The sequence below is a fragment of the Hypomesus transpacificus genome, chromosome 8 (assembly GCF_021917145.1).
Source record: "Hypomesus transpacificus isolate Combined female chromosome 8, fHypTra1, whole genome shotgun sequence".
In the NCBI taxonomy this organism is placed as follows: Eukaryota; Metazoa; Chordata; class Actinopteri; order Osmeriformes; family Osmeridae; genus Hypomesus; species Hypomesus transpacificus.
The window spans coordinates 2,528,564-2,554,983 of record NC_061067.1 but is presented as its reverse complement, the minus strand read 5'-3'; the positions used below and the strand labels follow the sequence as shown (position 1 = coordinate 2,554,983).

General features: G+C 44.2%; 2 protein-coding genes and 2 long non-coding RNA genes across 5 annotated transcripts; 3 read left to right on the top strand and 1 right to left on the bottom strand.

Annotated features, from left to right (window-relative positions):
* Positions 1–244: 244 nt before the first annotated feature.
* Positions 245–5,683, top strand: tnfsf10 (TNF superfamily member 10). Of its 2 annotated transcripts, none has more exons than XM_047023721.1 (7): positions 245–313; positions 2,205–2,452; positions 3,112–3,252; positions 3,677–3,722; positions 3,841–3,957; positions 4,107–4,342; positions 4,586–5,683. In XM_047023721.1, exons 1-7 carry the CDS (start codon positions 298–300, stop codon positions 4,793–4,795), a joined length of 1,014 nt encoding a protein of 337 aa, XP_046879677.1. In that variant the 5' UTR covers positions 245–297; the 3' UTR covers positions 4,796–5,683. The 2 variants fall into 2 exon arrangements, with proteins under 2 accessions (XP_046879677.1, XP_046879676.1); XM_047023720.1 differs by having other exon boundaries at positions 253–313; positions 4,101–4,342.
* A 350-nt stretch (positions 5,684–6,033) lies between these two features.
* msl2b (MSL complex subunit 2b) lies at positions 6,034–11,355 on the bottom strand. Its single transcript, XM_047023719.1, has 3 exons — positions 9,833–11,355; positions 7,513–8,831; positions 6,034–7,146 (listed from the first exon to the last, which is right to left on the bottom strand). Exons 1-3 carry the CDS (start codon positions 9,972–9,974, stop codon positions 6,847–6,849), a joined length of 1,761 nt encoding a protein of 586 aa, XP_046879675.1. The 5' UTR covers positions 9,975–11,355; the 3' UTR covers positions 6,034–6,846.
* A 2,070-nt stretch (positions 11,356–13,425) lies between these two features.
* Positions 13,426–14,878, top strand: LOC124470407. The gene is made up of 4 exons (XR_006956407.1): positions 13,426–13,639; positions 14,053–14,176; positions 14,302–14,374; positions 14,655–14,878. It is a non-coding gene; the product is annotated as an uncharacterized LOC124470407 (long non-coding RNA).
* Positions 14,879–21,174: 6,296 nt separating this feature from the next.
* On the top strand, positions 21,175–25,057 carry LOC124470096. Its single transcript, XR_006956370.1, has 4 exons — positions 21,175–21,291; positions 24,088–24,211; positions 24,331–24,416; positions 24,587–25,057. It is a non-coding gene; the product is annotated as an uncharacterized LOC124470096 (long non-coding RNA).
* Positions 25,058–26,420: the final 1,363 nt, after the last annotated feature.

The window sequence follows — 26,420 nt, the reverse complement described above, 5'->3', positions numbered from 1 at the left end:
ATCCAGGTTTCTCTAATGTCATGTGTTTGGCAGGGAGTGAACTCTTTTTCTGTTATGCAGTATTTTCTATTAGCGGTTGAAAACCAGTTCTCTCCCTCGCTCGCTGTCTGTCAAGGAATGTCAAGGTTAATGACACAGATACAGTGAGAAGAATATGGGCAAGAACATGTCTGTCACATATTTGTATGTGCGTGCCCGAGCAATGCTGAAAACAAGAAGTCTGTGCTCATTTCAAAAAGTGAGCAGGGGACATTCTTCCTTTTAACTCCTCATGGGGTTTGATATACCTGGTACACTATGACGGCCTGTTCAGGTAAGGGTCCCAGCGCTGGAACTCAGGGGATTTGGGGGGGGGGGGGGGGGCGGCGGCGGCTCGTGTACAGTAGAGGAAAGGTTGGCTGTGCGCACTCGCTTGTGCGTGTTTGGTTCTGACCCTGTGGAACCGTGACTCCTTCGGGAGTTTCTCGTTAATCACTCGGGGCCTGAGCGATTATTTCAAAAGAAAACACGACCTGAACGAAAAACAAAACGGTGAGAACGTGAAAGGGAAGCCTGGAGTCGCTGGTCGGGGAATGTGAGAGGAGAATGTTATCGTGGCAGTAACTTAGACTAAAGGTCACATTGTTCCCTTCTTCCTGACAGACAGAAAGAGGGAGGGAACAGATTGAGAGAGAAAGAATAGGAGGATAGACAGGAAAAGAGAAGTTTTTGTCCTGTAAGGGAGTAAAACACTGGTCCTTTATTAACAGATATCGTTGTGTGTGTGAACACAGACATATTCCAGACACTGACTCACTTCCAGACTGTCACACACACACACAAATGACTTTGACATTTTTTTGGGAGTTGTGTTTCCCAGGGGTCTCTATATGGAGTTTGGGACAGTTCAGTTGACTGAACTTATGATTCCTGGAACAAAATGAGCTGCTGAGTCAGCAAAAACCATATGACTCACACACACATGTATGTATATATAAATATATATATATATATATTAGTTGGTGGATCACAAAGAGCTGAGAATGTGACTTTCTGTTTGAGCTTTTCCTGGCGTCAGCAAAAACAAAGAGTTTCTGCCAAAAAAGGAACTCTGGAAAATCCCAAGTTTCCTGATTGGCCATTGGTTGCCTCTTAGCTTTGCAGCGTGTCCATTGGTCCCCTTCACCCCCCCCCCCCCCCTCCCACACACACACCCTTCACCTCTCTCAAGAGATGTACGCATGCCAGATTTAATGCTCATCCTTTGTCGATGGTTGAATTGTTTATGAGTATTTATGTGTGTGTATCTGTGTGTGTTTACATGTGTGTACGTGTATGTGTGTGTGTGCTTGGATGTGTGTCTGTATGCGTGTGTGTTTGTGTGTGTAATTGGGTACTAGTGCTGTAGTAAAACTGGGCAGGCGTTCTGAGGAGGTTATGTCAACACAGCCTACACAGAACCAAGGAGACTGAACAGGGTTGTGTGGGGGAGAAATAGAGAAAGACAAGGAAGTGGAATGAAAAAAACAACCATTTGGAAAGGGGGTGAGGGAGTCCGATTTGTGGGGGAGGAGAACAGTTCCCATCACAACTAAACAGGTTGTGAGTGTGTGTGTGTCCGTGTGTGTGTGTGTCAACTTTATCTTATAGTGACAGCAAGGGTACTGATGATGACTGCATCACGCTGTCACAAAGTCAACCTGGAGAAGACATTGTCCCCTGATCTCTCTCTCACACACACACACACACACACACACACACACACACACACACACACACACACACACACACACACACACACGCACACGCCATCAACTAACTGAAGTTAAGTTAAAACCATTTTAGTAATAGACCTACTTCCCTCACACACACATACCCACACACACACACCCACACACTCTGCATAGAATGCTGGACTGAAACCTAATAAGCGCGAGAGTCCCTAGGGCCCACGCGCGCAGAGAGCCCAGATTGAGGCCAGATGTTTCAGAAACAGAATAGACTATAGAACTAGTATCCCTTTCAAACCGCTGTAGAACAGCCATTTGGTTGAAGAGAACAATAGGATAAGAAAACCTTTACGTATTTACATGCAAAGAAACCGTGACTCTAACCTTTGACAGGCCTTGTGAGCTGCAGCGACATTTAGGCTACGTATCAGTGTTGTTTCAGGGCAAAACGAAACACAGCTCCTTCAAATGAGAGAAAGGTTCTTGTTCCCCAAGGTGGCCCCGCCTTCTCCTCCCTCTCCGTTCTGGCTCGTGAGCGGACTGCGCTCCAGGGGGGGACACAAGTCAGAACTCTCCTCCTCTATTGTTCTGGATTTGGAGCGGAACGGGACGCGCGGCAGTCTGTCGGTATGACGGGCTCGAGCGGCGTTCCGTGCCTTGGGATTCTGCTTCTCGTTGCTGTCCTGCTGCAGACAGTGGCCGTCACCGTCACCGTGCTATACTTCACCAATGTTCTCAATTCGGTAAGGACTCAAATAGGTTGTTTGGAGTACTAAATACTGCGCAGTGCCAGTGCCCGTCAAGAGAAAGTCGTAGCTATTGCTTGCAACGCATGACTGCTGGAAATATTCCTGCAAATAAATACATACGTGTTATCGTATGCACTGTAGGACTTGGTTTGCAGAAATAAATCTGCAAGTTAAACATATACAGGATACTTGCTAGTCGTGTATTGCTTCGTTGAGCGAACAAGGAAGAAATCAAACTTTTATTGTGTTGTATATTACCGTCACTAACTTGGCTGCATGATCTGCCTGTAGGCAATATTTGTCTTGATTTCTTGCAAGCGTATGGACTTTAGAAACCGGAATACCCGCTATAAAGCTTTAGCAACAACTGGCTTTCCACTCCCCTCTGGCTAGGCATGATTGCGAGTCTATCAATCATTTGCTTTCGTTACGATAAGATAGAAACCCTAAACTGACCAGATAAGTGAAACAGATGGGCGATAAGGACATTTTGATAAGGAAAACCGATTTTGATTAATTGTAAGACAAAATAAAGAAGCAAACAAAAAAGGAATTGCGTAATGAAATGTATCTATGATAAACAGAAAAGAAAAAAATATATAGGCCTACACAAAGTAGAAAAGACAAGCAGCTACGTTCTGTTTTCTGTGCAGATGAAGGAGACGTTCGCCAGGGGCAGCGTCTCGTGCCTCACACGCGCCAATCTGCGGGGTGCCTACCTGCGCGCGGCCGAAGAGGGCCGCGGGGACCCGTGTTGGCAAGTCACGCAGCAGCTGCACAGCCTCATTGAAAAGGTAAAAATGGACGCACGCGCTCAAACACATTCAAAACACACACAGGTACATTCTCACATGGGTTGTTTCTGCCTTTAAGGGATCTAGGAAAGTAAAATTGACTATGAACCACTGTCCCAGAAGTCTAACCTAAGGCTTAGTTGAGGAACTGAATTTGACTCAGTGTTTTGGAGCCACTTCCTACTAAGATTTGGGTCCAGACAGACACACAATGGGCTCCTTCATAGCTCTTTCAGAGATGGGATCCGGTGTATGTGGTTTAATCAGCACAGGAATGCACTCACCTGGCTAGTAGGTCAAAACACACACGCACACACACACACATAACCACAAACCGCATTGCTGCACTCTTTAGTTCAAATGAAAAGTTTGTCTTCTAAGTGTTGGCATAACATCCTGATCTTCTACTGGTCTCTCCCCTCAGTCCTTGTCCCAGAGATACCAGTCGGAGATCTCCACAGCGGTCAAAGGTGGGTGACGTTGCTCTACAGAGAAACCCACACTGTCGGCCACTGGGATGCACAGAGAGTGCTGAAAAGTGCTGAATGGAGTGCATTTGGTCACCAATAATTGGTATTTCTCTGGCAGATGAGGTGTCACGGGTGTTGCCCTCACTTGTAATGGAAGACATTGCTTCACCCCGCCCCAAAGTGGCCGCCCACGTCACAGGAAGCTACGCGTCCACAGTGGAGATGGAGGAGGGAGGTGAGTTTTCATCCTGCTTCGTTGGACTAAGCTTGCCTGCTCTGTGGTATGCATTCAGCTATTGTTTCAGGGAGGTTTACCACACCTGTGTGTTGTGTGTGAATCAAACCCAGCTCAAGGTGTGTGTGTGTGTGTGTGCATAGCTGCAGTTTCTGCCATCCGTCGCATCCAGGGGCAGAAGATTACGTGGTGGGAGGGGCAAAAGGGCCTTGCCTTCCTGCGAGACATCCGATTGGTTGACGGGGAGCTGGTGGTGCCACGCCCGGGCCTGTACTATGTCTATGCCCAGACCTACTTCAGACACAGCCATCCCCAGGAGGAGGAGGGGGAGGAGGGGGAGGACGAGGACAGAGGGAGGCCCATGCTCCAATACGTGTACAAGAAGGTGAGAATGCCCTGGATTGCCCCGTATTCTCATCCACACACCAATGGGGTTGCATCCTATCCTCCTTCCTCTCCTCCCTTCGTTCCAGACATTGTTCCATTCCAGACAGTTGTTCACTCCCGTCTATGCTAACTCTATGTTTAGAATGATCTAAAGTCAAACCTGGCCCACCCCTCATCCTCCTGCTCTTCTCCCCCCTCCCCCTCCCCCCCATCACACTTCACCCCCCCCCCCCCCCCCCAGGTCACCTCCTACGTGGTTCCCATCCTGCTGATGAAGACCAGCCGTACCCCCTGCTGGTCCCGGGTCTCCCAGTTCTCCCTCCACTCCGCCCACCAGGGGGGGCTCTTCCCCCTCACCGCGGGTGACCGCCTCTTCGTCACCGTGAGCAACGCCTCCGCCGTCGACATGGACGAGAGAAGCAGCTTCTTCGGGGCCTTCCTGCTCAGCTAGGGGAGGGTCATAGGCCAAAGACGGGAGCCAGGGAGTTGAGGGGGGGGGGGGGGGGTCGGGCTTGGGGAGTGAGACTGCAGCACTGTGACTGGACTAGAGGGGGAGATAGTTCTAGCCAAACTGAGGCAAGCCAAATACAAACATCCTTGTCTGTTTAGCTCTCAAACCAAAGGTGGAGACAAAAGGGATCGGTTGAAACATCTGGGTTTTTCTTAAGAGGATTGTTGTGGATTGCCTCCTTCCAACACTCTCCATCCAAACACAAGTGACTTATTTTCCTTATACAGGAACTCGTCCTGTACTGGGACATGGGATACCTGTAAATACGGGTACTGTGTGGTTTCTGATGTTCCGATTTGTACAGCAAAATGCTTGTTTTTCCTTCCACGATTGTAGCCCATCACAGCCAACGATGACATACCCAACGAGAAGAGCACTGCAAGTGATTTACCTTGGCACCTTCCACGGCTCACTGCTTTTGGTGTCAACTGTCGGTTTATTGACGCTGTGTGTAGACTTGTGTATCAACTCGTTCCTCAGTTTAGGGGTGAGGGAGTCAGCCTGTTCTGCTCGACTCAGCAACGACACTGCCAATTGTTGATTCATAACTTGTGTAGATCCAAACAGTGTGTGTGTGTCTGGGGGGGGGGGGGGGGGGGTTAGAGAGCATGGTCTTCTCATCAAACTATCCTCACTCCTTCTCAAGGTTTATATTGACCCCTACCAAACATTGTAGCCATAAAACCATGAGGATGTTTTTAAAACGAGTGGAAGGAGTTGTTTATGAGCCTTTGAAGAGTACCCAGTAAAGAACAATTGAATGTGAATGTAAATATAAAATGGACCGAGTCTGTAAATTTGTATGAGATAAAGACATTGTGAAAGCCCCTCCAGACGATCCTGGATGCTCATTCGCTCTGGAAGTCCGTTAAGCAGGGGGAAGGGCCACTGCCTCCCCCTGCTGGCGACTGTGGGACACTACAAGCATGCAGACTTCAGGTCCGACCAACAGGGACACAGGTCAGCAGACTTTGAACAGCGAACCAACTATCAACATCAAGTTGACATCTGCTGGGCTGGTACCAGGTGACTGTAGGCCTGAGCGTTACTGCCCCCTTGTGGATAGACCAAGCAGTGCATAAACAGGAACCAAATAAGACACTTGGCAGACTGCAGGGAGGGATGAAGACGAGGGTGGCTGAGGTAGAAGAGTCACATGACACAAAACAACAGCAGTATAGGTTTGATTTTCTTTTTTGTGGAAATATGTTACAGTTATATTACAGGTTTTTAAATGCCCAAAGGGAAAACAAAAACAGTTTGAGACAGCAGAAACTAGCAGTAACAGGACAGCAACATAATTTAGACAGAAATCGTCCAGACTGGATCTTGATAGGCTAAGAGCTGGAGTGGGCGGGATCCTGGCAATCCGTTGACACCCAATGCTACCTATGTTAGGCGACATCCAATAAATACTGCAAATTTTGTTAATGTAACTTAAAAAATATATCATAAAATGTCCTCTTAAATGGAATTTTGGTAAGTCTGTGTACAAAAACAAAACCAAAAAAAACGTTTTCATAAATTACAGCCAGTCACTAATGAGGTCTCGGGCTCCGTTCTTGCCCAACAAGCTTTGCCCCCAAAACCTTCCGTCTTGCACATCCAAGGAGCAGAGAGCACAGACACGGCCCAGTCAACTCCCTGACTCAGCAAATCATCATGCTCTAGTACACATCACTGATTGTAGAAAACAAAACTCCTGCTAAGCCCCAGAAATGAAATCTCTGAACATACAGTAACGTTAGGATCTCCCTCTCCCCCACTCTCCTGTCCACACTGCATCAGTATGTAAGACCGAAAGAATGTTTCAGTTCCAGGGCGATCGAGGGGTTCTCGTCCGAGGGGGGATCTCATCCGAACGCTCCCTCCCGCCCTTCGCTGTAGCTGCCTTATTCTAGCTCCGCCCCCCTCCAGGTCCTTCTGCACCACCCCATTGGTCAGTCACTGTCCAATGGGGGGGGATGGTGCAACAACGAGCAGACGGGACTTCAACAGTCAAATCTCATGTCCAGCGAGTCGTCGAAGCCCCTGTCGTCGGGCCCTGCCCCCGTCAGGAAGGCCGCCGTGACCGGGGCCCCGGTTGCCGTGGTGACGTTGATGAGGGCGTTGCCCGGGGAGCTGGTCGCCGGGTTCCGCAGGGCGGCGGCGGTGATGCTGGTGAGGTTGATGCCGAGCGTGAGACGTGTCTGCTCCAGGGCCTTCTCCGGCACGGCAAACGCCTCCAGCTTCTTCTCTCCGTTGGCCATGTAGGAGTTCTGGCAGCCCCGGCAGATACAGTCCAGACACGCCTGGGGGGAAGGGGACGGGGGGAGTCACATGAGTAGAGGATGAGGACTGCTACACTTCAGCAATACTGCTACAAACCATACTGCTGCCAGCAATACAGCAACAAGACATTGGCAAAACTCTGACAAGCAATAAAGCAACGTGATATTAGCAACACTGGGCTAATGTCCTGTTGCAGTACAGCTTGTAGCAGAGCAGCCTAGTAGCAGTAATGCTAATGTCCTGTTGCAGTACAGCTTGTAGCAGAGCAGCCTAGTAGCAGTAATGCTAATGTCCTGCAGGGGTGTTGCTTGTTGCAGTGTTGCTTGTAGAAAGGGGGGGAGGGGTTTAGGGGTTCAGGACCGGGACACAGCCAGAGGGGTTCTTACCTTGCGGTTGGAGTAGCAGGGACAACGCTGCCCCCTGCAGGTCAACACAGAGGGGTTCTGGGTGGCCCTTCCACACTTGCAGCCTTTCTTCTCCACAGGCTTCTTGTAGAGAGGCTTGGAGGGGCTGGGGGGGTGAGAGTGGGGGTGAGAGTGGGGGTGGGTGGGGAGGCGGTCGCGGGGTTGAGCGCGGGGTTTGGGGGCCCCCTGCCTGGCCTTGGTGTAGGCCTTTTTGGGCCCTCCGTGGTTCTTCAGCCCTTTGCTGGGCACCAGCACAGTCTTGCCTACTTTTGGAGGCCCTCCGTTTGGCACAGGGGCCAGGTGAGGGGGGGCGATGGCGGAGGGATGCTTGGGCTCTCGTTTGTTGGCGGCGGCGCTGGCGGTGGGGGGGTTGGGGTGGTGTGGGGGGTTGGTGGAGCCCAGGGAAGGGCCTTGGAGGATGCTGGCAATGGGGAGGGGCAAGACCTTCTCACTGTCACTCTCGGAGCGGGAGCGCTTGCGGTGGCAACGAGGGGGGAGGCGGGGGACTGCAGGGGAGGGCTGGGGGTGAGGAGTGGGGAGGCGAGGCTTGGGTTCCGATGGGAGGGAGGAGGTCAGGCGGGAGGCCTCGGGGATGGAGGGGTAGTAAGGCCCGTTGAGGCCGGACAAGGGCCTGGACAGAGGGCAGTCTGACTGGGGGGACGGCTCGGGGTCGGGCTCCAGGGTCCTTAGAACCTCCTCCACGCTCAACAACAGCGGCCCTCCTCCGTGTTTGAGCTCCTCCCCAAATGTGCTGATGTCGCACAGCCCCGCCTCCCCAGCGACGCAAACCGGCAACTCCTCCCCGAAACCCTCATGCTTCAAAACCCCTAGCCCCGTCGCTATGGTGACGGATGACAGCGTGTCCGAACTGGCCAGGCCGTTGCAGCTGTGCAGACCGTTCACGGCCCCCTCCTCCTGCCTCCTTTCGGCCGCAGGAGCTTCGTCCCGCCGGAGGTCGGACGTGGAAGGTGCCGGCGACTGATTTGCCGAATCCGAAGTGTCCTCCCCTTCCTGCTCATTCTCCACCAATGAGAGGCCCTCGTTGAGGATGGCCTGGAGGTCGGGCGAATCGCTGGCCGCGCTGGCTATGTGTGAGGCGAGCGGAGACTGGGTGATGTAGAGACACAGCTTCTTGTAGCAGTGGACCAGCAGGGAAAGCTGTTGGTTCTCCTCAAAGCAAGAGTAGTCCTTGCACCAGCTACAAGAGGGCTTAAGCAGCATCCTCCGGCCCTTACAGCCCAGACAAACATAGTGCTGACACGTCGAGTTGGTGGGAGCTATGGGGTCCTGCAGAAGATTACCTGATGGAACACACAGATAAATAATGAATTGGTTTATTCAATATTTATAGGTTAAAAAAATAAAACAAATAATTAAAGGATGAGCACACCAATGCAACAAAATAACTCATCATGCATTCCGTTGGTTCGTTAAATGTATCGAGAGAAAACCAAAATGTGCCAGGCAAGATCACAACTGCGCTTTGATGGGATTCTTTGGCAACTGTGGTTGGCAGGGCCAGCAGCTGAAGGCGCAGAGTGCAGGTGGGGGAAGGACCATTATGAACCACAACAAATAAGCCTTAGACACTAGCTCCTCCCCTTCACACACAGCCACACAGACATAGCATGATTGTCATGCAGGGTAAAACACACTCAAAACCCAGACTCTAGAAACCGATTCTCGTCCAAGGCCGTTATATAAAAGCACGCAGCGATACGGCCAATTAACTGCAGTCTCTGGTACGAAAAATATATAAAAAATGAAGGCAAGTGAATGCACCTTAGTAAATATTGCGTGACTGGAGTCGAGAAATTATATATCTAACGCGATCCCTTTCACGCTCGTGAATAATTTCTAAAGGAGGGCTATCTTTAAGTGTAGGCAAACCTTTGCATTTTCCCAAAACAGACGGGACCCTTGGCGAGTACACCAAATGATGCATTTAAAAGACTGTGTACATCTCACGCACACTCCTTATTGCACTACGTGGAGACTCAGCCGGAACAAATATCCCAGTGTAACAAAAATCTCAGAATAAACACGAGAATGATTGATATCACCCATAAAAAAACATATATATTCTTCACACATTAGCATCGACAACAAATCAATGTTCATATATTTATTCAACGTTATACATGCATTAGGTTGCGTGCTAATGCTAACATAAAATTTCTTCTTCAAAAAGGGTGTGTGTCATGGTAAAACCAGCTAAATCTAGCTAATGTCAGTCAGCTAGACATTGATAGTTGGCAGATGCATACACATCTACAAGCCACCTCGATCCGTATTTACTCACCACACACGAGGCAGGACAGAGACTGGCGAAAGAACGGGAGCAGCTTGTAGAGCTCCGCGAGGGCCCGGGGGTCGCGAGGGTCGCACTGCAGCACCGAACGACACGCGGACACGTAGAGAGAGGTCGCATTCACCGGGTTCATCTCAGCAGCCTCGCGCCAGTCGTCCAATCCGGGAGATAAAAATGAAAATCGAGACACACAAGCACAACCCGGTTCTACGGACGACTATATTTCAAAGTCGTCGTTTAATAAAGGTTCTTACTACTCCCGTAGTGTCCGTAGTATTGTCCAGGGAAGGGGAGAGCGTTCCTGCCTTGCAGGGACCATGGATGTACGACTCAAAAGGATGGTTGCTGGCTTCTGTGGATCCAGATTGTGTAATAATATATATGATATGGGATCAAACTTTTACCACTTGCTTAGTAGCCAGCCAGCTACAAACCGCACATGCTATGCACAAGCATTAGGTCTGTGTTCGGCGTAATTATAATTAAACTTATGGCTAGCTAAGGTCTTCAATACCAATCCATTTCAGCGTTTCCCCCTCTTCCACGGAACGAAGTAGGCCCAAATTAGCATCATGGCATGACAACAAAAACTGTCAATCTACTTAAGTGCATTAGAATATGGAAAAATAAAAAAAGAATTTATGGAATTACATTTCCAAAAGTCAAGTTACTTATTTCCCATGTAATCACACCTGGCAGTCTTGGCATGGAGTTATGATTCAACAATACATTGGTGGCGCTCTTTCCTCAGCCGCCGAGCTAGCTACCAACACTAGCTTTCTAATTACCTATGCTAGATCGTAGCTAGCTACTTACATTCAATCTGGCTTCGTTATTGCTTGTCAAAACGTATTTTTATTTAGCCTGGTATTATTTTAAACTAAAATGTCCATAAAATATTTAGCTGATTCAAATCTGTCCACTTTACATCTCACATTATCCAATCCCCACGCATTCGGGGCACGTAGGCAGTGGAACAGACAAGCACGCTCAAATTGTGTTATTGTCCGTGGCGATTCATGGCGGCTCCGCTGGAGAAAAAAAACCCAAAACAGGCCGATTTGGCTCCAAAAATCTTTTCAAGTTAAGTCCACTGTGCGACAGCTTCGGGTTGCGATAACTGGTCGCCTGGTGAAGCCAATGAACGGTTGAACAAAGTCAAAACATAGAATCAAATCTGTTAATCAGAGTAGTAAATAAGAGCCCCAGAGAGCAGCGGAGTATATTTGCTACACCGGCTGCGCGAGATGCACCAGGACACCAGGAACACAAATAGGCCTCTTTTCCTCCTTTTGGTATTAGCTAGTATCTCGTTTTTACAGGTCCTTCAGTGGGGTTCTTTTATAGCAAAACATTTTGCATAGTGGAAAATAAAGTCCTCTGTCACCATAAAAAATATTCCGTTCGTCACTGAATTATCGAAATTATACTGAAATATTTCTTGTTTGTGTAGCCTGCTATCGTTAGCTGTGAGGTATCTCCTCCCTTTTCCCTCTCCGCAGTCAGACCACCAGGGGGCGCTATGATTAATCTCTCGCGAGAATTAGGGACGGTTCCCTCGGTTACACGTTTTTTCCTCTATCGAGGAATGTTTCACAACATTAAATCCAAATGTATGTGAAGTAGGCTACTTTTGAAGATATGGACTTGGAAGATTCACCCATTTATGATTTTATAATGGCAGTAATATTACCAGCGTTATTGATCAAGTCTGTCTTATGAAGTTAGTTACCTGACCCCTATAAGTAAAATGTTATGAAAAATATGTTTAATGACGATACTAGTCTTTTATGTATTTTGACCTTTCATACTAGTATTATTAGGATTAGGTGAACGAGTAATAAATATGTCAAGAAGGAATAAAGTGAGATTATTTGAGTAAATAATCATACATATTTTCGTATAGACATTTAGAGGTCAAATACGAACAAGATCCATTGTTGCATAAGCAAGACAGAGTTATCCATGTTCTGTAAAGGTACAGGCTAGATTGGGAAATTACCAGTTTAGAACAGTTGGTCATAGCATGGACAGAAAAATTCTTCAAAAAAAGGAAGCTTCTATTTACTGGTCAAAGTTGGTTTTGTGTGTGTGTGTGTGAGTGTGTGTGTGTGTGTGTGTGTGTGAGAGAGAGAGAGAGAGAGAGATTGTTAAAATTCAATTTTTGTCATATGCCAGCTGAAGGCACATCAGAATAAACACAAATTCTCTCTGTAAAATAGAGCAAGGTTAACAACAATTTACAGTCTTCATAATTGTTTGTAATATGTTTTATTATAAAGTAAAACAAGTGCAATTACATTTACATTACATTTATTCATTTAGCATTCATTTAGCAGATCATTTATGCAATTACCACATTAAGAATATAATGTAAATACAACACATTTCCTGTGGCTGAGTAGTGAGGTTTTTAATCAGTGGTAAATCATTTGACGTGAGATTCAGTTCTTTCCTGTCCATCTATCTGACTGTCCTGTGATCCTATGATGCTATGCAGATCCCACTCTCCCAACCCTGTGGCTACCACTGCCTAAACTGTTCCAACTCAGAGCACTGAGTTGGAATATCTGGATATCTGTGTTTCAACATCCATTTGCAAATGTATTATTCCCTCCTCTTGATTCCCTCCTCTTGAGGCATGACTATGTTTAGCCTATGACCTGCACCTCTCTGTCACCAACTGTCTTCAGATCCCTCACCAAATTCTTCCTCCCAAGGTTCTTACATTTTCTCTCAATGACTCTTACTGAGAGTTTTCCTTGTCTTCCATGAGGGTTCAGGTTGGCTGAAGGGCAGTTCTATGGACATATGTGAAGCCCTCTGTGACATCGCTTGTAAAACAGGTCATACAAATTTGATTTGAAGTTGATTGCAGGTTCAAATCCCCCTCGTGCCGTACGTTACTTTATATAAGATATCGGTGTCTGTTGAGTTATTGTTACTCAAGTGGAGGCTGGTGTATGAGTGGAGGAGTCTAGAAATATGCATTAAAATATTTCCATAAATGGTCGAAAACAGCTCAGTATTGCTGACAGTGTGTGTGTGTGTGTGACACCCATGTGTTGTCATGAAGACTGATGTCTCTTCTTGTATGTCCTTGTATGACTCATTCCTGTTTAGTGTTTTTAGGTGGGTGTAAATGAGTGTCCGGTTGTAGCTATTATTGTAATTCCATCTCCTATAAATATCTTTGTGGTCAGCCAGAAATAATCAGTCAGTTAGTTGAAACTGTTATCCATTCTCACATCAGATCCCTCCACCTTGACTAGTGATCCAATAAAATAATCCATAGAAACAGGGTCATTCATGACTAGCATGTGACTACCAATGTTTTTACTCAGGAATGTCATCGTTCCTTTTCCTTCTGGAATATACTCTTGACAGAGGGTTCCCACAAGATCCCCAACAAGCATATGTGTGCATGTGTCCATCTCGCATGAATAACAAAGTATGCTTCGTTCTTCTCTGATGAAGGATGATTAACAATGTTTCCACTGCTGTGAACTGGTGTTTTGGTGACCAAGTGTGATGTGACTTCCTCTCCCTGAGGACCTATAAGAGACAGCCCCTCATCCCTCAGCACATTAGCACATCTAAAGCGACTGCAACGGTCAACACTGAGCATCGCCACCTTTAAGTGTCAGTCGAGTTAATAGCAACCAGCAAATCTTTGGAAAGAGGAAGTCTGTTTTGGGTTCAGAGTAGTAGATCAAACGGTGAACATGCATGTGTCTATCTTTGTGCGCCACATGCTTTGTTTTTTCACTCTGTCCATGGTGATCCTGTCTTTCACAGGTGAGTGTGTATGTGTGTGTGTGGTGTGGGCTGTCTATTTGTCAGTTCACAGATATAAGCTGCCAATGGGCTTGTATTCTGTGTATTGAGTGTGCATTGACAAAATATGTAACAATACTATGGTTGCATTCCAAAGCAGTCAGCTGCTTCATTCATGTTTGATGTTCATTGCTGCTGTTCTATTTAAAGGTGTTTACCTTAGGTTTTCTTTTTTCAATTATTATTATTCTGTAATTGTGAACTGAGTTACATGAACACTTGAATTTCCTTTAGGATTAACACAATTAATTTCAGTTAATTGATTCTTTTTCTGATAAGAAAAAAACTGGATCTTCATTACTATGTATGCTATGTGTATATGTATGTACTGTGGTGCATGTTTATAATATTTGTTCTGTTGTTTTGTGATTCAGACCAAGGTCAATGTTTTAGGGTGGAAGTTAGCTATTGCACAAGGTATGACAGGAAAGTAGCGGGACAGGTCATTGCCTGCTATGAACAAGAGATTGGAAGGAAAAGCCCGATTCATGCATTTCAGTAAGAACACACAAACACACATATACACACACACACACATGCACACACACGATCATACACGCTCACACACAAACACACAAAACATTTATCTCTTGCTCTCTGTCTGTCTATCTCTGACTTTTCAGACTGAAGTTAAAAAACGGCAGAACTAGATGCATCCATCCCGAAGAACCCTGGCTCCAAAAGAAGCTGGAGAAAGTGAGTCTTAAATACCTTCTTTAAAATAGTCAAAACCTAGTCAACCTTCACGCACTCATGCACACATAAGAACAACTAAAAGCATATTGTCCTTTATTTTTTAAACATTTCCTAACCTTTGACTCTCTCTCTCTCTCTCTCTCTCTCTCTCTCTCTCTCTCTCTCTCTCTCTCTTTCTCTCTCTCTCTCTCTCTCTCTCTCTCTCTCTCTCTCTCTCTCTCTCTCTCTCTCTCTCTCTCTCTCTCTCTCTCTCCCTTCTTGTCTCTGGCTCCCCTTACAGGACAATATAACGTGTGTTCCACTACTGGGTTAGTTAAAGGAATCTCTTCTAGTCTCTACAAAGGAAAGGACACGCAACCTGCACAGAACACTTTTATTTATCTGTTTATCTTTAAGTTGGGCATTATGTTCTTTGTCATACCAATTGTTTAAGCAGTATTAAGCTGGTCATCATGCAAACTAAAATAATTTCATTTAATTTATAATCTTAATTTATTGACATATTTAAAGGACTCCCTGTCATTGTAATTTTTCTTACATACTATTATTTATTATTTATTGGTTTATGTTTGTTGTATTACTGTAATAAATTATACATTTGTTAAGATCAATTTTGGTGGCGTTCTGTAAATCAGTGAGAATTTTTTTGTTTGTACAAAAATGTATTTGTACCACAGAAGACATATTAGATTGTGCTCAATTGATGAGAAAGTACGACGTCAATGAAGTGAACAGCTAACCCTGTAAGACCCCTGGTTGTAAAATTACAACGTCACTTTTAGCTATCTCATTTCTTTTTTTTTGAAAGACGACATTTATCCAATGACATTGCAAGGCAAGATAACAGGACCCATTGGTTATGTAAATGTCGTCTTTCAACAAAGAACAATATTTGCAAATGTGTTTTTTGGAGAGCTAAAAGTGATGTTGTAATTTTAAACTGTGTCTTAAAGGGCTAAGTACAAGTTCAAGACCAAATCAACATATTTATTATAGATCTATAAGGTGCAGGTGTCTGATACACTCAAGTTGAGCATCTCAGAAGACTGGACCATGAATTCACGAAATTAAGGGAGTAAAAAAGATATCACGATATGGGAGGACACGAGACAATTAGCATAGCCTTCCCAAGCACAGAAAAGGACACTGCATGCTAAATAGCTTTTGTTTAGGTCTTTAGATAAGGCTCCTAAATATGGCCTTGACGTTCCTTTTATTTTCCTTGTTCAAAGTTGCATAGCATTATACTCTTTGGTAATATGACCTACATTAGTGTCACAGGCATTTCCTAGTCGCACCTTACAAATAAATAACTTATGGCTATGCAGGCATAAAAGAACAGCATAATGACAGTTTATCAATGATACAAGAAACATAATTACGTAATAGATAGGCATATTTCTCTCCTGTACATGACCATGTGCTCGTGAGCTTACGTAATATAGCTGGGTCTATAACCAATTATCCAATATTGTTTATTATATTCAGAGCATTTTCAAACAATATAAAAGTAAAAAAGTAATCATTTTCTTTAATTATTGTTAACTGATCAGTGGTTTAAGGACAGTTCTCTTCACCACTAATGAAAACTTATTTCTTTTACCGAGTGACTCCAACTTATTTGTGAGTGACAAAAGAGATATAAAAAATCCCCACTGGAAATACTGGAAACAAAAATATCTGTCTATCAAAAGAAAATGTGTGTGTGCGCACATGTGTGTATGTGTGTGCGAGCATGTTTGTATGTGCGTGAATGTCTGTGTGTGCATGCCTGGTCCACTGAGGGACTGTGTCACAGAGGCTCCCTGGCGCCTCCCTTCCGCAGGGCGTCGTGACTCTGATGTCATTGCTCAGGAGGTGATGTGCTCAAGCTTATTTCGAGCGGTTTGGTTTTTCCCTTCCTCATGGTGACTTGTACTGAAAACATGAAGGAGGATCTGGGGGTGGGTGTGGATGCCTCTGTCTCAGACAGCACTAATGTGACCCTCCCCCTCCCCCCCACACACTCACACACACACACTGGCTGAGAAACAGAGGACAGCAGGTCTTCAGAGGATATCAGGAACCCAGTTTGGCAGCCTGGAGGACCTGGTGTGGGTTCAGGGGCTGACCTAGAGGGACATGTCCAGACATGTCAAGAGACCGTTGACACATCCCCACCAACAAGTAACAGCAGAGCAGGGGTGGTGGCAGGATATGAGGTGATCAAAACCTTTGACCCGATCAATGTTGAAACCAAACCTCTCGCAGACAGACTGGAGCTATATCACTACCTTGACTGTAGTCAACGCTGCATAACAGGTGGCTCACTGTATGCTTCCTTTGACCTCTGTTTTCCTGCTTGTACATGTGAAGACCATATCAGGATCTGCCGTTCTGAGAATGGCGATGAGAGAAGGATACTGAAAGTAAATCACACGATTACTTCCTCTTTCCCCTGAAGAACCAAAGACAATTTCCGAACAAAATGTTGCAAAATGTCTCGAGTGGAACAAATTACTGAATGGCAGTTGAATAGCTGAGTTGCATTTTTTTGGGGCATTCGCAACAACCCGGTATCCACCGAGCTCAAATTAGCTGTGATCCCCCATTCCATAATGGGGGGATTCTGGATGTGCCCAAATGAGGCAATTGCCGAAAGACACCAGCAGAAAGGAAATTAGGACATCGCCACAGAGCTATTTCTGGTCTTCAAACCTCCACTGCAGAATCACCACCACCCGAGACAGGAAGCAGACATACTCTCATTCTCATTCGGACCGTTTCTGCTCTCGGGCGGCCTCTCCGCCAGACCTTCATGTCTCTCTCCCCTTCACCTCGCGCTCGTTTGACCCACAGACCTCGTCACACCTGTCAACCACCTCAGTCATCAGCTCTCTGTCTGTCACCTATCTCTCCTTTGACATTGGACACAAGGATGACTTTCCACTTGCCACTATATCTTTATCTCTCCACCAAACCAATGGAACTCACAATGTGGCTGAAGACTGAGAACTAGGTGTCAAACTGAACGCCTCACCTACCTGAACAACCATGTTGCAAACTATTTGTGAATAATCTGTTGATTTATTGATTCATAGTCCATTACTTGTAGTAGGCTGTATAGGACAAGAATTGTTCTGCTTTACCCAAGTTACTTGAAGGGTTGCACATTTGGTATGGTAGTAGCAAACAAGTTGAATGCACCTCAAATCATCATTATCATTTGTTTATCAGCGTTTTAAATTAAACTGGTCACTGACGGTAGTTGCAGAAATCTGCTGATGTCATTGAGGCGGAGTGTGGTCAAAGATTTAGATTGTAAAGCTGCTGTAACCATGCGGGGGTTTGTATGATGTCCTAACCTATTGGTCCATGAAGCTTTGCTTGCGGGGTTGAATTTCCGCTAATTGACACAGTACAATGAAGTCTGACGTTGAAGCTGTTCTTGAAGTTGCTCCAAAAGTTGCTGTAAAAGTTACTGTAAAGTATTGATTTTCTTGTAGTCTAATGAGCCGGAATGGAAACATCGAGGTCCGGAAAGCTGATGAAAGTATTTCCTTTTGGTGAAGGAGTGTGGATGACTCAGAAGAAATCCTTTCAGTCAAAACTAGAGGACGGTAAAGAAAAGGAGGGATGACGACACCGGAGGCACCACTTCTGCTTTCGTCCCTCATATAACCGTCCAGTGTCGCCCTGGTAGACCACTGCACTGACGAGGAGAGAAGACCCAGATCCTGTCCATCCTGCTCCTTTATTGATTTGAACCTTTCAAAGGAACCTTTGTCGGAGCCTTTATTTACAGGAACCTTTGTTTGAATACGTTTGGTCTGAGTGAAAATCGGAATCTACACGTTCTGAAGATGCTGACCTCGGGAAACATGCTGAAGAGCTTCGTGGCGCTGCTGGTCCTCGCTGCGTTCCCCAGCACAGGAGCTGGTGAGACTCTTTCTCGAACCATTCTCTCTCTTTCCGCCTATCGCTCTCTACATCTCCCCCTCTCTCCCTCTCACTCACTCTCACCTCCCCTCTCTTTCTCTCCCCCCAGATGAGAAGCTCTCCTCCTGCTGTAAAACAGTGTCCAGGACAGAGTTCCCGGAGTCCATCACAGGATTCTGGATCCAGCAATCGAACGCTCCCTGTGTTCAGGCAGTCATGTAAGAACCACAGCTTTTATTTCACTTGTTTCCTCAACAACAACAAAAAGACTTGGAAGATGCAGCAATCCCATACGGTAACGGTGGTGGTGAACGCCAGCATGAAGTCTGTCAGCTTCATCTCTAAGACGTTTCTGTCTCTCCTCTCATGTAGCTTCCAGACTGAGAAAGGGCCGATGTGCAGTCACCTGAAAGCCCCTTGGGTGCGCCGGAAGATCGCAGAATTCATGTAAGTCTTTATTCTTCATCTGTGACACACGAACCCACTCATGAACACCACACAGAGAAGATAATGAGAGCTAACGACAGCAGATAATGACCGCCAAACGATCTTCTCTTTTCAGAAGGGCCCGCATAAGTACCAGGTCTCCTTCTCGCACATCTTCTCCTCCTCTCTCACCCCCTTCCCCCTCTCCCTCTCTTCTCTCTCTTCTCTATTCTTCCTCTGCTACCCCTTCTAGAACTTCTTCTCCCAGCTTCTCTACCTTGTCCTCAACAGACTCCACCATGAAAGCTTCAACCTCAGCGCAGTAACAAACTATAGGATCACACATTGTTTGACTCTAGCCAATGGGGTCCAGAAGACACAATAATGTCATTTATTTTTATGGATGTCAGCATTGATTTTGATATTGATACTGATAATTATTTTATTTTAAACTGCGGGTGTCTTTGTTGATTACCATCATCATAGTCACAAGTTAAAAGTTAGTTTATGGAAACAGATAAAAAGAATACACACTATTTATTTAACCATAGTTTACAAGAGCTGTTGATACATTTTGAATCTATGTTTACATATGTAAAAGTATTTATGATTTTCTAATCAGACTTTAATGACGACAGTTTATTAAGTCTGTTTACAGTAATTCATGGTTATTTAAGAAACATTCAACATGGAATAATTTATTAATGTGGTTAATAATTTATTAATATGAAATGGTATGTCTGCAACATTGATAACTTATACAGCATGTTAATTGACTAGAATGGAATAAACCAAACAAAAGAAATGTCATGTTATCACGAGTGTTCTTCTTTGGTTCGGTCTCAGCTTTGTGTTTAGTGTGGGGCGAGTGGTGTGAGTGGAGATTAAAGCAATGATGCTTATATGTTGTAAAGATGACACATGTATATAATATATCACATGGGAATATGCTGTAGTAATCAACAACAACCACTGGAATTTAGGTCTTGAGGTCTCAACCGACAGCAATTTTAATGTAAGAATTAAACGAACTAAATCAAGCTATCCGTCAGTAGCTTGTCATGTTTCTGATGACAAGAACTGTGACTGCATTATGACTGTCACCATCAGACAGTAAATACCACAGTTTTAACACTGGCTCCGTATGTGCCTGTGTGAGTGTTGATTTTCACAGGTGGTTTTCCTGTGAAGCATTTGCTTGCTATGTGTTTGCCTTTGCTCTCATCATTGTCATGGTATGATTCTGCTTATTCACTGTTGACCCCTTGTTCACTGTGTGTGGCTTGTCACAGGAAGTGATGTGATGAGTCAACGGACGGTTTCCTGCTTGTTTTCCACCACTGAGACTTGCTTTACATTTCACGCAAATTCTAAACAAAATATTTAAAAAGAGATCATGACAAACATGAACAATTATTAGCGAATGCAATATATTGACATAACATCCTTGAGGGTTTAGGTTGGTTTCAGTTTAGGTGCAGATATATAGGAATATGTGAAGCCCTCCATGACATTGCTTGTAAAAAGGGTTGTACAAATAAAATGTGATTTGATTTTAAAACGTCTACTCAATAGACAATAAAACTGACAAGATTAAAACAATGATATGAACTTAATTTTTTATGTTTGAACAGTTTACGAATAAAAGATTACGTAACATTACCGTTTTTCTCGATTGCTGACACACGTCTTGAATTGCAATACAGTAACAGCTCATTCTGGGTCAGCATCCTTTCACCCCCCAGGGTCAGGCCAGAGATTTTCATCAACATCACAGGCTGTGCTTGTTCACCCCCTCTCATTCTCACCATTCCTCTGCCTCATCCTCTGATGTTTGATTCTGAAGCACAGGTGAGCTTACCTGTTGCCCTTTTTATTCATTCCAATCTCCTGATTGACAGTATTTTTGGTTGTTGGTACTTACACATTGTGAGTAGTACTAACTTTAGTATTGACAATTGGTTGTTAAGGGTGCTTGAATTGCGCTGATTTGAGTTTACTGATTGAAAGGCAGTGTTTTCTAAATGACCCAGTGACAATTGTGTCTCAAAACGAGAGCTGTGCTTAGACATTTGCAAAGAAGTGTAAATGTACCGGAGAAATGTGTCAAAAGGTATAGTGTCTATAGACTAGGGTACATGGTCTTTCTACTGCAAAGTGGTTAAATGTTTTCGGGAGGATGGTTTACACTAAAAGATGCTGTGTCTGCAGAAAAACTTGAATCCATTCTGATGGAGCTGACAGTCATAACCTGCATACGTGTGTTCCACTGAAACATTGATGCTGACCACAATCCACATCATGTTGTTGTTTGGCAAACATAGAATGGGGAGGGGAAATGGTGTTGGATGTGTGAATCACACCCCCCCCTCACACACACACACAAAGAGTGTACATCGCTATTGTAACATTTGAAACCCACGCACTTATAAATAACCCCAGGTCATGAACGTTTTCTCATTGCCCTGGCTGTCTGTGTACCTGTCTACCAGTCTGCCCAACACGTCTGTCAGTCAGTATGTCTACCCTGAAGGTTCTCTCTCTGGTCCTCTTGATCGCTGTGTGTGATTGCTGTAAGTCATCTAGTTAATACTTTTAAATGTCATAGTATTCCCTGAGTGTACTGTTCGCTAATACTTTATTTTATAGTCCTCCATGAGTTTATCTCAAGTTAATATACTGTTTTTGTACTGTGTGAGTGTCCTTCTAGTTAATACTTAGTACTCTTTGAGTACTTCTAGTAGTAATACTTCTTAGTTTTACATGTAAGAGTCTGACAACACTGTAGTTAGTTTTTTGTTTTTCTAAAACAAGTGACAAACATCTCATCTCTGAGTAGTTTGGTCGACACATTGTGATTGGCAAAGAGGCAATTCTAAAGGAAGCTTCAAAGTTGAAATGACAGAAGTTTATTTAAGCAATAAGCCCCTAGAGGCCGTGGTTTACGCTGATTTTAGAAGCCCTCTGTGACATGCTTGCGTGTAAAAAGGGCTATACAAATACATTTGATTTGATTTGATCTGATTTTAGAACAGGTAAGGGGAGTTGTTAGGCACGACGCGAAGCGGAGGCCACTTGGGGCTTATTGCTTTTCTAAAAGTGTTGCTACAAATATTTGATATGGTTTTATCAATAAAAACAATTAGAAACAAAATAATTTAATAATAAACCGTCATTCTTCCGCTACTACAAAGTATAGTTCCTATATAAATCGTTGCCACGCAACAGCCAGATGGACACCTGCCGTGTTTTTCAATTTGAAATATTCGATGCGCAGTAATATGGAATGTTAAAGAATGTTATGAGGACAACCTGTGAGGTTATGCTGGATTTTACAACGGCATGGAATGCGATATAGCCAATCACAATCAAGGATGGGAACAACCAGTTTTAGAATTAGAGTTAGTTTAGTTATTACCGTTTTTTACAATCACTTTGACACTAATTTCAGAACCTTCATGTTCTTTTTTTAAAACTCTAGACACAAAACTCACAACCGATGATCAAAATGCATATTTATTTTATGCTAACACGATTTTCCATTGCTTGGATACAATACACAAACACCTTAGATCATTTGTTATTTAAAAATATAATCATCTGTTCAAAATGACACAACTTACAGTATTTTACAATCGCTATGACAATTGGCTATGACACAAAATGCATAGTGTAAACACAAATTGAAAATGTTTGAGCTTCTTTTACATGTAAGCTCAACCAAGACCAAAACTATCGATTTGTACTGCCCAATTTACCAATGCTTTCACACAGTATGTCAGAACAGATAACATCATGTTCAAACCTAAGTTTTTGGCTAAAGTCAAAGTGAACAGCTGTTCATATTTTGAATTGAAACACAAATATATCCCCTGTATTTTATTCCAATGCTACTGAGAAACAGCTGGTTGAAGTTATGCAAATACTGTAAATCACAGCTGATTCCCAACTAGGAAACACTCAGGTGTTGAGTTTCTTTCAATCGCATGACCATTTGGTATATATAAAGAGGACCGCTTTGGGCTGATCTTGTGTGGAAAAACAACAATTTAGCGCAACACGAAGAAAGTACGAATATGTAATGCCTGAGAAGGGCCAGAGCTAGGTTGCTGATGAAATACTGTAAATGGCAGCTATATTGCATATTTCTTGCAGTAATGTCCTGTTGCAAATGAAGCCTTTACTGCGGCAATTATGTCTTCTTTTTTCAATACAGTAACAGTACATTCTATAAAGCTACTATGAGATGGGTCATTCATTTCTTGTTTTGAATTTCTGCAGCAACAGAAACTAAATGCATGCATTTACTAAACCCAACAAAACAAAAATGTGGAGAGGCTTCAACAGAAACTGCATTGCAAAACACCATTCATGATCCATATACTGTGAGAGCTGACACATAAAATGATGCAGTTTCTGTAATTCCATCTGATGGGAGTCAGATGGCTAAACGGTGAGGGAGTCGGGCTAGTAATCAGAAGGTTGCCGGATCGATTCCCCGCTGTGCCACATGATGGTGTGTCCTTGGGCAAGGTCCTACTTGCTTCGGGGGGAATGTCCCTGTACTTACTGTAAGTCGCTCTGGATAAGAGCGTCTGCTAAATGTAAATGTGATGCTAGTATTTACATTTACATTAATTCATTTAGCAGACACTTTTATCCAAAGCGATTTCCAAGAGAGAGCTCAATTTGTAAATTGCATAGGTCACTGATAATAACAACAACAAGATAGCCCCAAAAACATTGCGAGTAGCCAAAACATGAAGAAATTATGACGTGCTATAGTGTTTTGGTAGACATGGTGTATGCTTAGTGTATTTTTGTGTGATGAAAATTAGTGTTTGAGTTTCGTTTACAATGTGTGAATTTGAGCATTATATTAACCGTTTTGCCAATTGTGTGTTGTAGGTGTGTTTAGGAAGAGTTTAGGACACTTGTTAAAAGTATTGAAACATTTTCACAGTGGAAAACCCCCCCGGTAAAAACCAGTTTGGTATTATATGCTTGCATTACGTATGATGCAAATGCAGAGCTGCATTCTAAACACCAGCATGAGAAGTTAACTTCACACCTTTTGTTTAACTTCCTGTTTGAATTCTCACCTTCTGAAGCTCAGGACAGTGAAATGACTTGACTATTTATTATTCAACTCTTGAAAGAAGCGTGTGCAAGTGAATGTGTCACTTTTGGTGTGTCTCTTTCTTTCTTTTTTTCTTTCTTTCTTTTTTCTTTCTTTCTTTCTTTTTTTCTTTCTTTCTTTCTTTCTTTCTTTCTTTCTTTCTTTCTATCTCTCTCTCTCTCTCTCTCTCTCTCTCTCTCTCTCTCTCTCTCTCTCTCTCTCTCTCTCTCTCTCTCTCTCTCTCTCTCAGTTCGCTTGCCCACTAAGTTCAAGCCAACCTTTTGTTGTAAGAGTCTGAACGATCGTACTCTCAAGAATGTCGGTGAATACCACAGAGTAAAGGCTGATCCTCCCTCTTGCTTGGAAGCTGTTTAGTAAGTCCCTGAACTCCCCCCCAAACACACACACACACATAAACACCCCCCCCCCCCCCAAAGACATACACACACTGATAATTTCCACATGATGTTATCTGTCATCTGGTGTCTTTCAGCTTCGAGACTAAGGAGGGCCCTGTCTGCAGTGACCCCAAGGCACCCTGGGTAAAGAAGATGATGGAAACCTTGGATAAGAAGAAAGGTGAGAAGTTATTGTTCTCTGGTGCACGCAATGCTCCGACACACACCCTCTTACACTTACTCACTCAGACACACACACACACACACATACTCACACAAACACACACACACTCATACTCATGCACACACACACACACACATTGTTTCTTCATCCAGTGTGTGTCTCCCCAGGCCATGCTTTGCTGAGGGGGTAGAGGACTGGGTTCTTCATTCGTCTTGTGATCTCCTCTGAAGAAACATCAAGCCATCCTTTACATCCTAACAACACATGCTACTGTGTTCTATTGTATTCAAATCTAACACTGTTCAATCTGTAATCTACTCTATCGTTAATACCTGCTTACATGCGTGCATGCTCAAACGCACCAGGCGCCACCATACACACACACATGAGAACGCCACACTTACGCAAACTTGAAATATGGTGTAATATTAATAAAAAGTGGCTGTAAAGAAAAACTGAAAATAAGTTAAGTTCATCACACCACAGAAGAATGTGTTGTCGACTACCCATCCACATTCGATGTATGTTAAATAAGGCTTTTTTTCTTTGTTAAGCTTCTCGATGCATGTTAAATTAGGCTTTAAAATCGTGAGTTAATCAGCAGTCGTCTCTGCTTGAGACGGGAGGGGGGGGGGGGGGGGGGGGGGGGGGGGGGGGGGGGGTGCGGGTCGCCTGAAGGAGCTGAAGTTCTGAGGGTTGGGTTTTGCTGGTGGGAAACTGTTCGACGGTCTAACTCCACATTTCAGTGCAACTAAGTTTTTGAGCTTTGCACAAGCTTTTCAGCAACTCATTTCACACGTTTATAATGTACTGAGAAGCAAATCATGGAATTTGCTTTACACCACCTTTAAGTACTATCTTATAAACATTTTGAATATCATTTTTTCTAGTATGCAATATATCTTGAAGCTTTGCCAAGTTTTAAAATAGTTCAGTCATGTTATAATACATGTTTAATAACTTCCAAATGTTATTAAAGACAGTTACGTCATCTGATTCCAGTGAGTATGTCCTTGATTATTCTGGTTCATGGAACGGTGAACAAGCTGTTGTGGATCGACTCAGCTCCTCCTGGTGGGTGCTGTTGGAACTACAGTCTGACATAAACTGAGGTAGAAAGTAACAAGTTGTTACAGAAGAAAGCTTTATTGGTGTTACACATACACTCGAGAATGCAGGAGGTAAAATAAAGTAGAAGTGTATTTGAGTGGTGTTGTAGGGTTGGTATTTACATTCGTGCCCTGGATTCTTTGGATTTGTGTTTACTGTCAGAACCACCGCTAGAAATAAAAAAAAAGTACTGTTTACATCAACTAAGAAATGGCCCATGACGTATCAACCCAGAACAAACCCATGGAGCCATCAACTGTCACAAAATACATCACAAACAGACAGCCGGTGTTTGACTGTGTGTGTGTGTGTGTGTGTGTGTGTGTGTGTGTGTGTGTGTAAGAGAGAAAGAGAGTGAGAGAGGGGCGCTGAGCGGCAGTGGTGCTCAGCAGTGGAACTGTAATTTCCACAGACTCTGAACCCTGCTGTGACACGTCCCTTCTGCATGTCTGGTGAAGGTTGTACTCACCTCCACATCACCACACACACGCACACACACGCACACACACCCACACACTCGTTGTGAGATGGTTGGAGAGAGAACAGTGGATCTGTTGTGGGTTACACAGTATTTTATTTATATGACTACTTGTGAGTTTGGGTCCTGCTGCAGATGATGCATAATTCACAACACTCTAAAAGCAAACTAAGACCAACTAGATGGAGAGAGAGATAGAACATGGAATAAAAGAGGGTGAGAGAAGGGAGAGAAAGAAAGAGAAAGATGTGTGAGGAAGAGAAGGGGGTCACGTGGTCTGATGTGATGACACCTTCAGGGTGTGTGAGAGACTGAGAACAAGAGGGACAAGGGAAGAGAGGGGGAGGGAGGGAGAGAAAGAGAAACGAGAAGAAAGAGAGAGGGAATACTATTGGGGTAATTGTTGGGTTTTT

Coding starts and splice junctions, on each gene's coding strand:
- tnfsf10 (XM_047023720.1), top strand. Junction 3,253..3,676: donor TGCACAGCCTCATTGAAAAG/GTAAAAATGGAC, acceptor CTCTCCCCTCAG/TCCTTGTCCCAGAGATACCA. Junction 4,343..4,585: donor TCCAATACGTGTACAAGAAG/GTGAGAATGCCC, acceptor CCCCCCCCCCAG/GTCACCTCCTACGTGGTTCC.
- msl2b (XM_047023719.1), bottom strand. CDS start 9,974: ATGAACCCGGTGAATGCGACCTCTCTCTACGTGTCCGCGTGTCGTTCG. Junction 8,832..9,832: donor TCTGTCCTGCCTCGTGTGTG/GTGAGTAAATAC, acceptor GTGTTCCATCAG/GTAATCTTCTGCAGGACCCC. Junction 7,147..7,512: donor CCTGCTACTCCAACCGCAAG/GTAAGAACCCCT, acceptor CCTTCCCCCCAG/GCGTGTCTGGACTGTATCTG.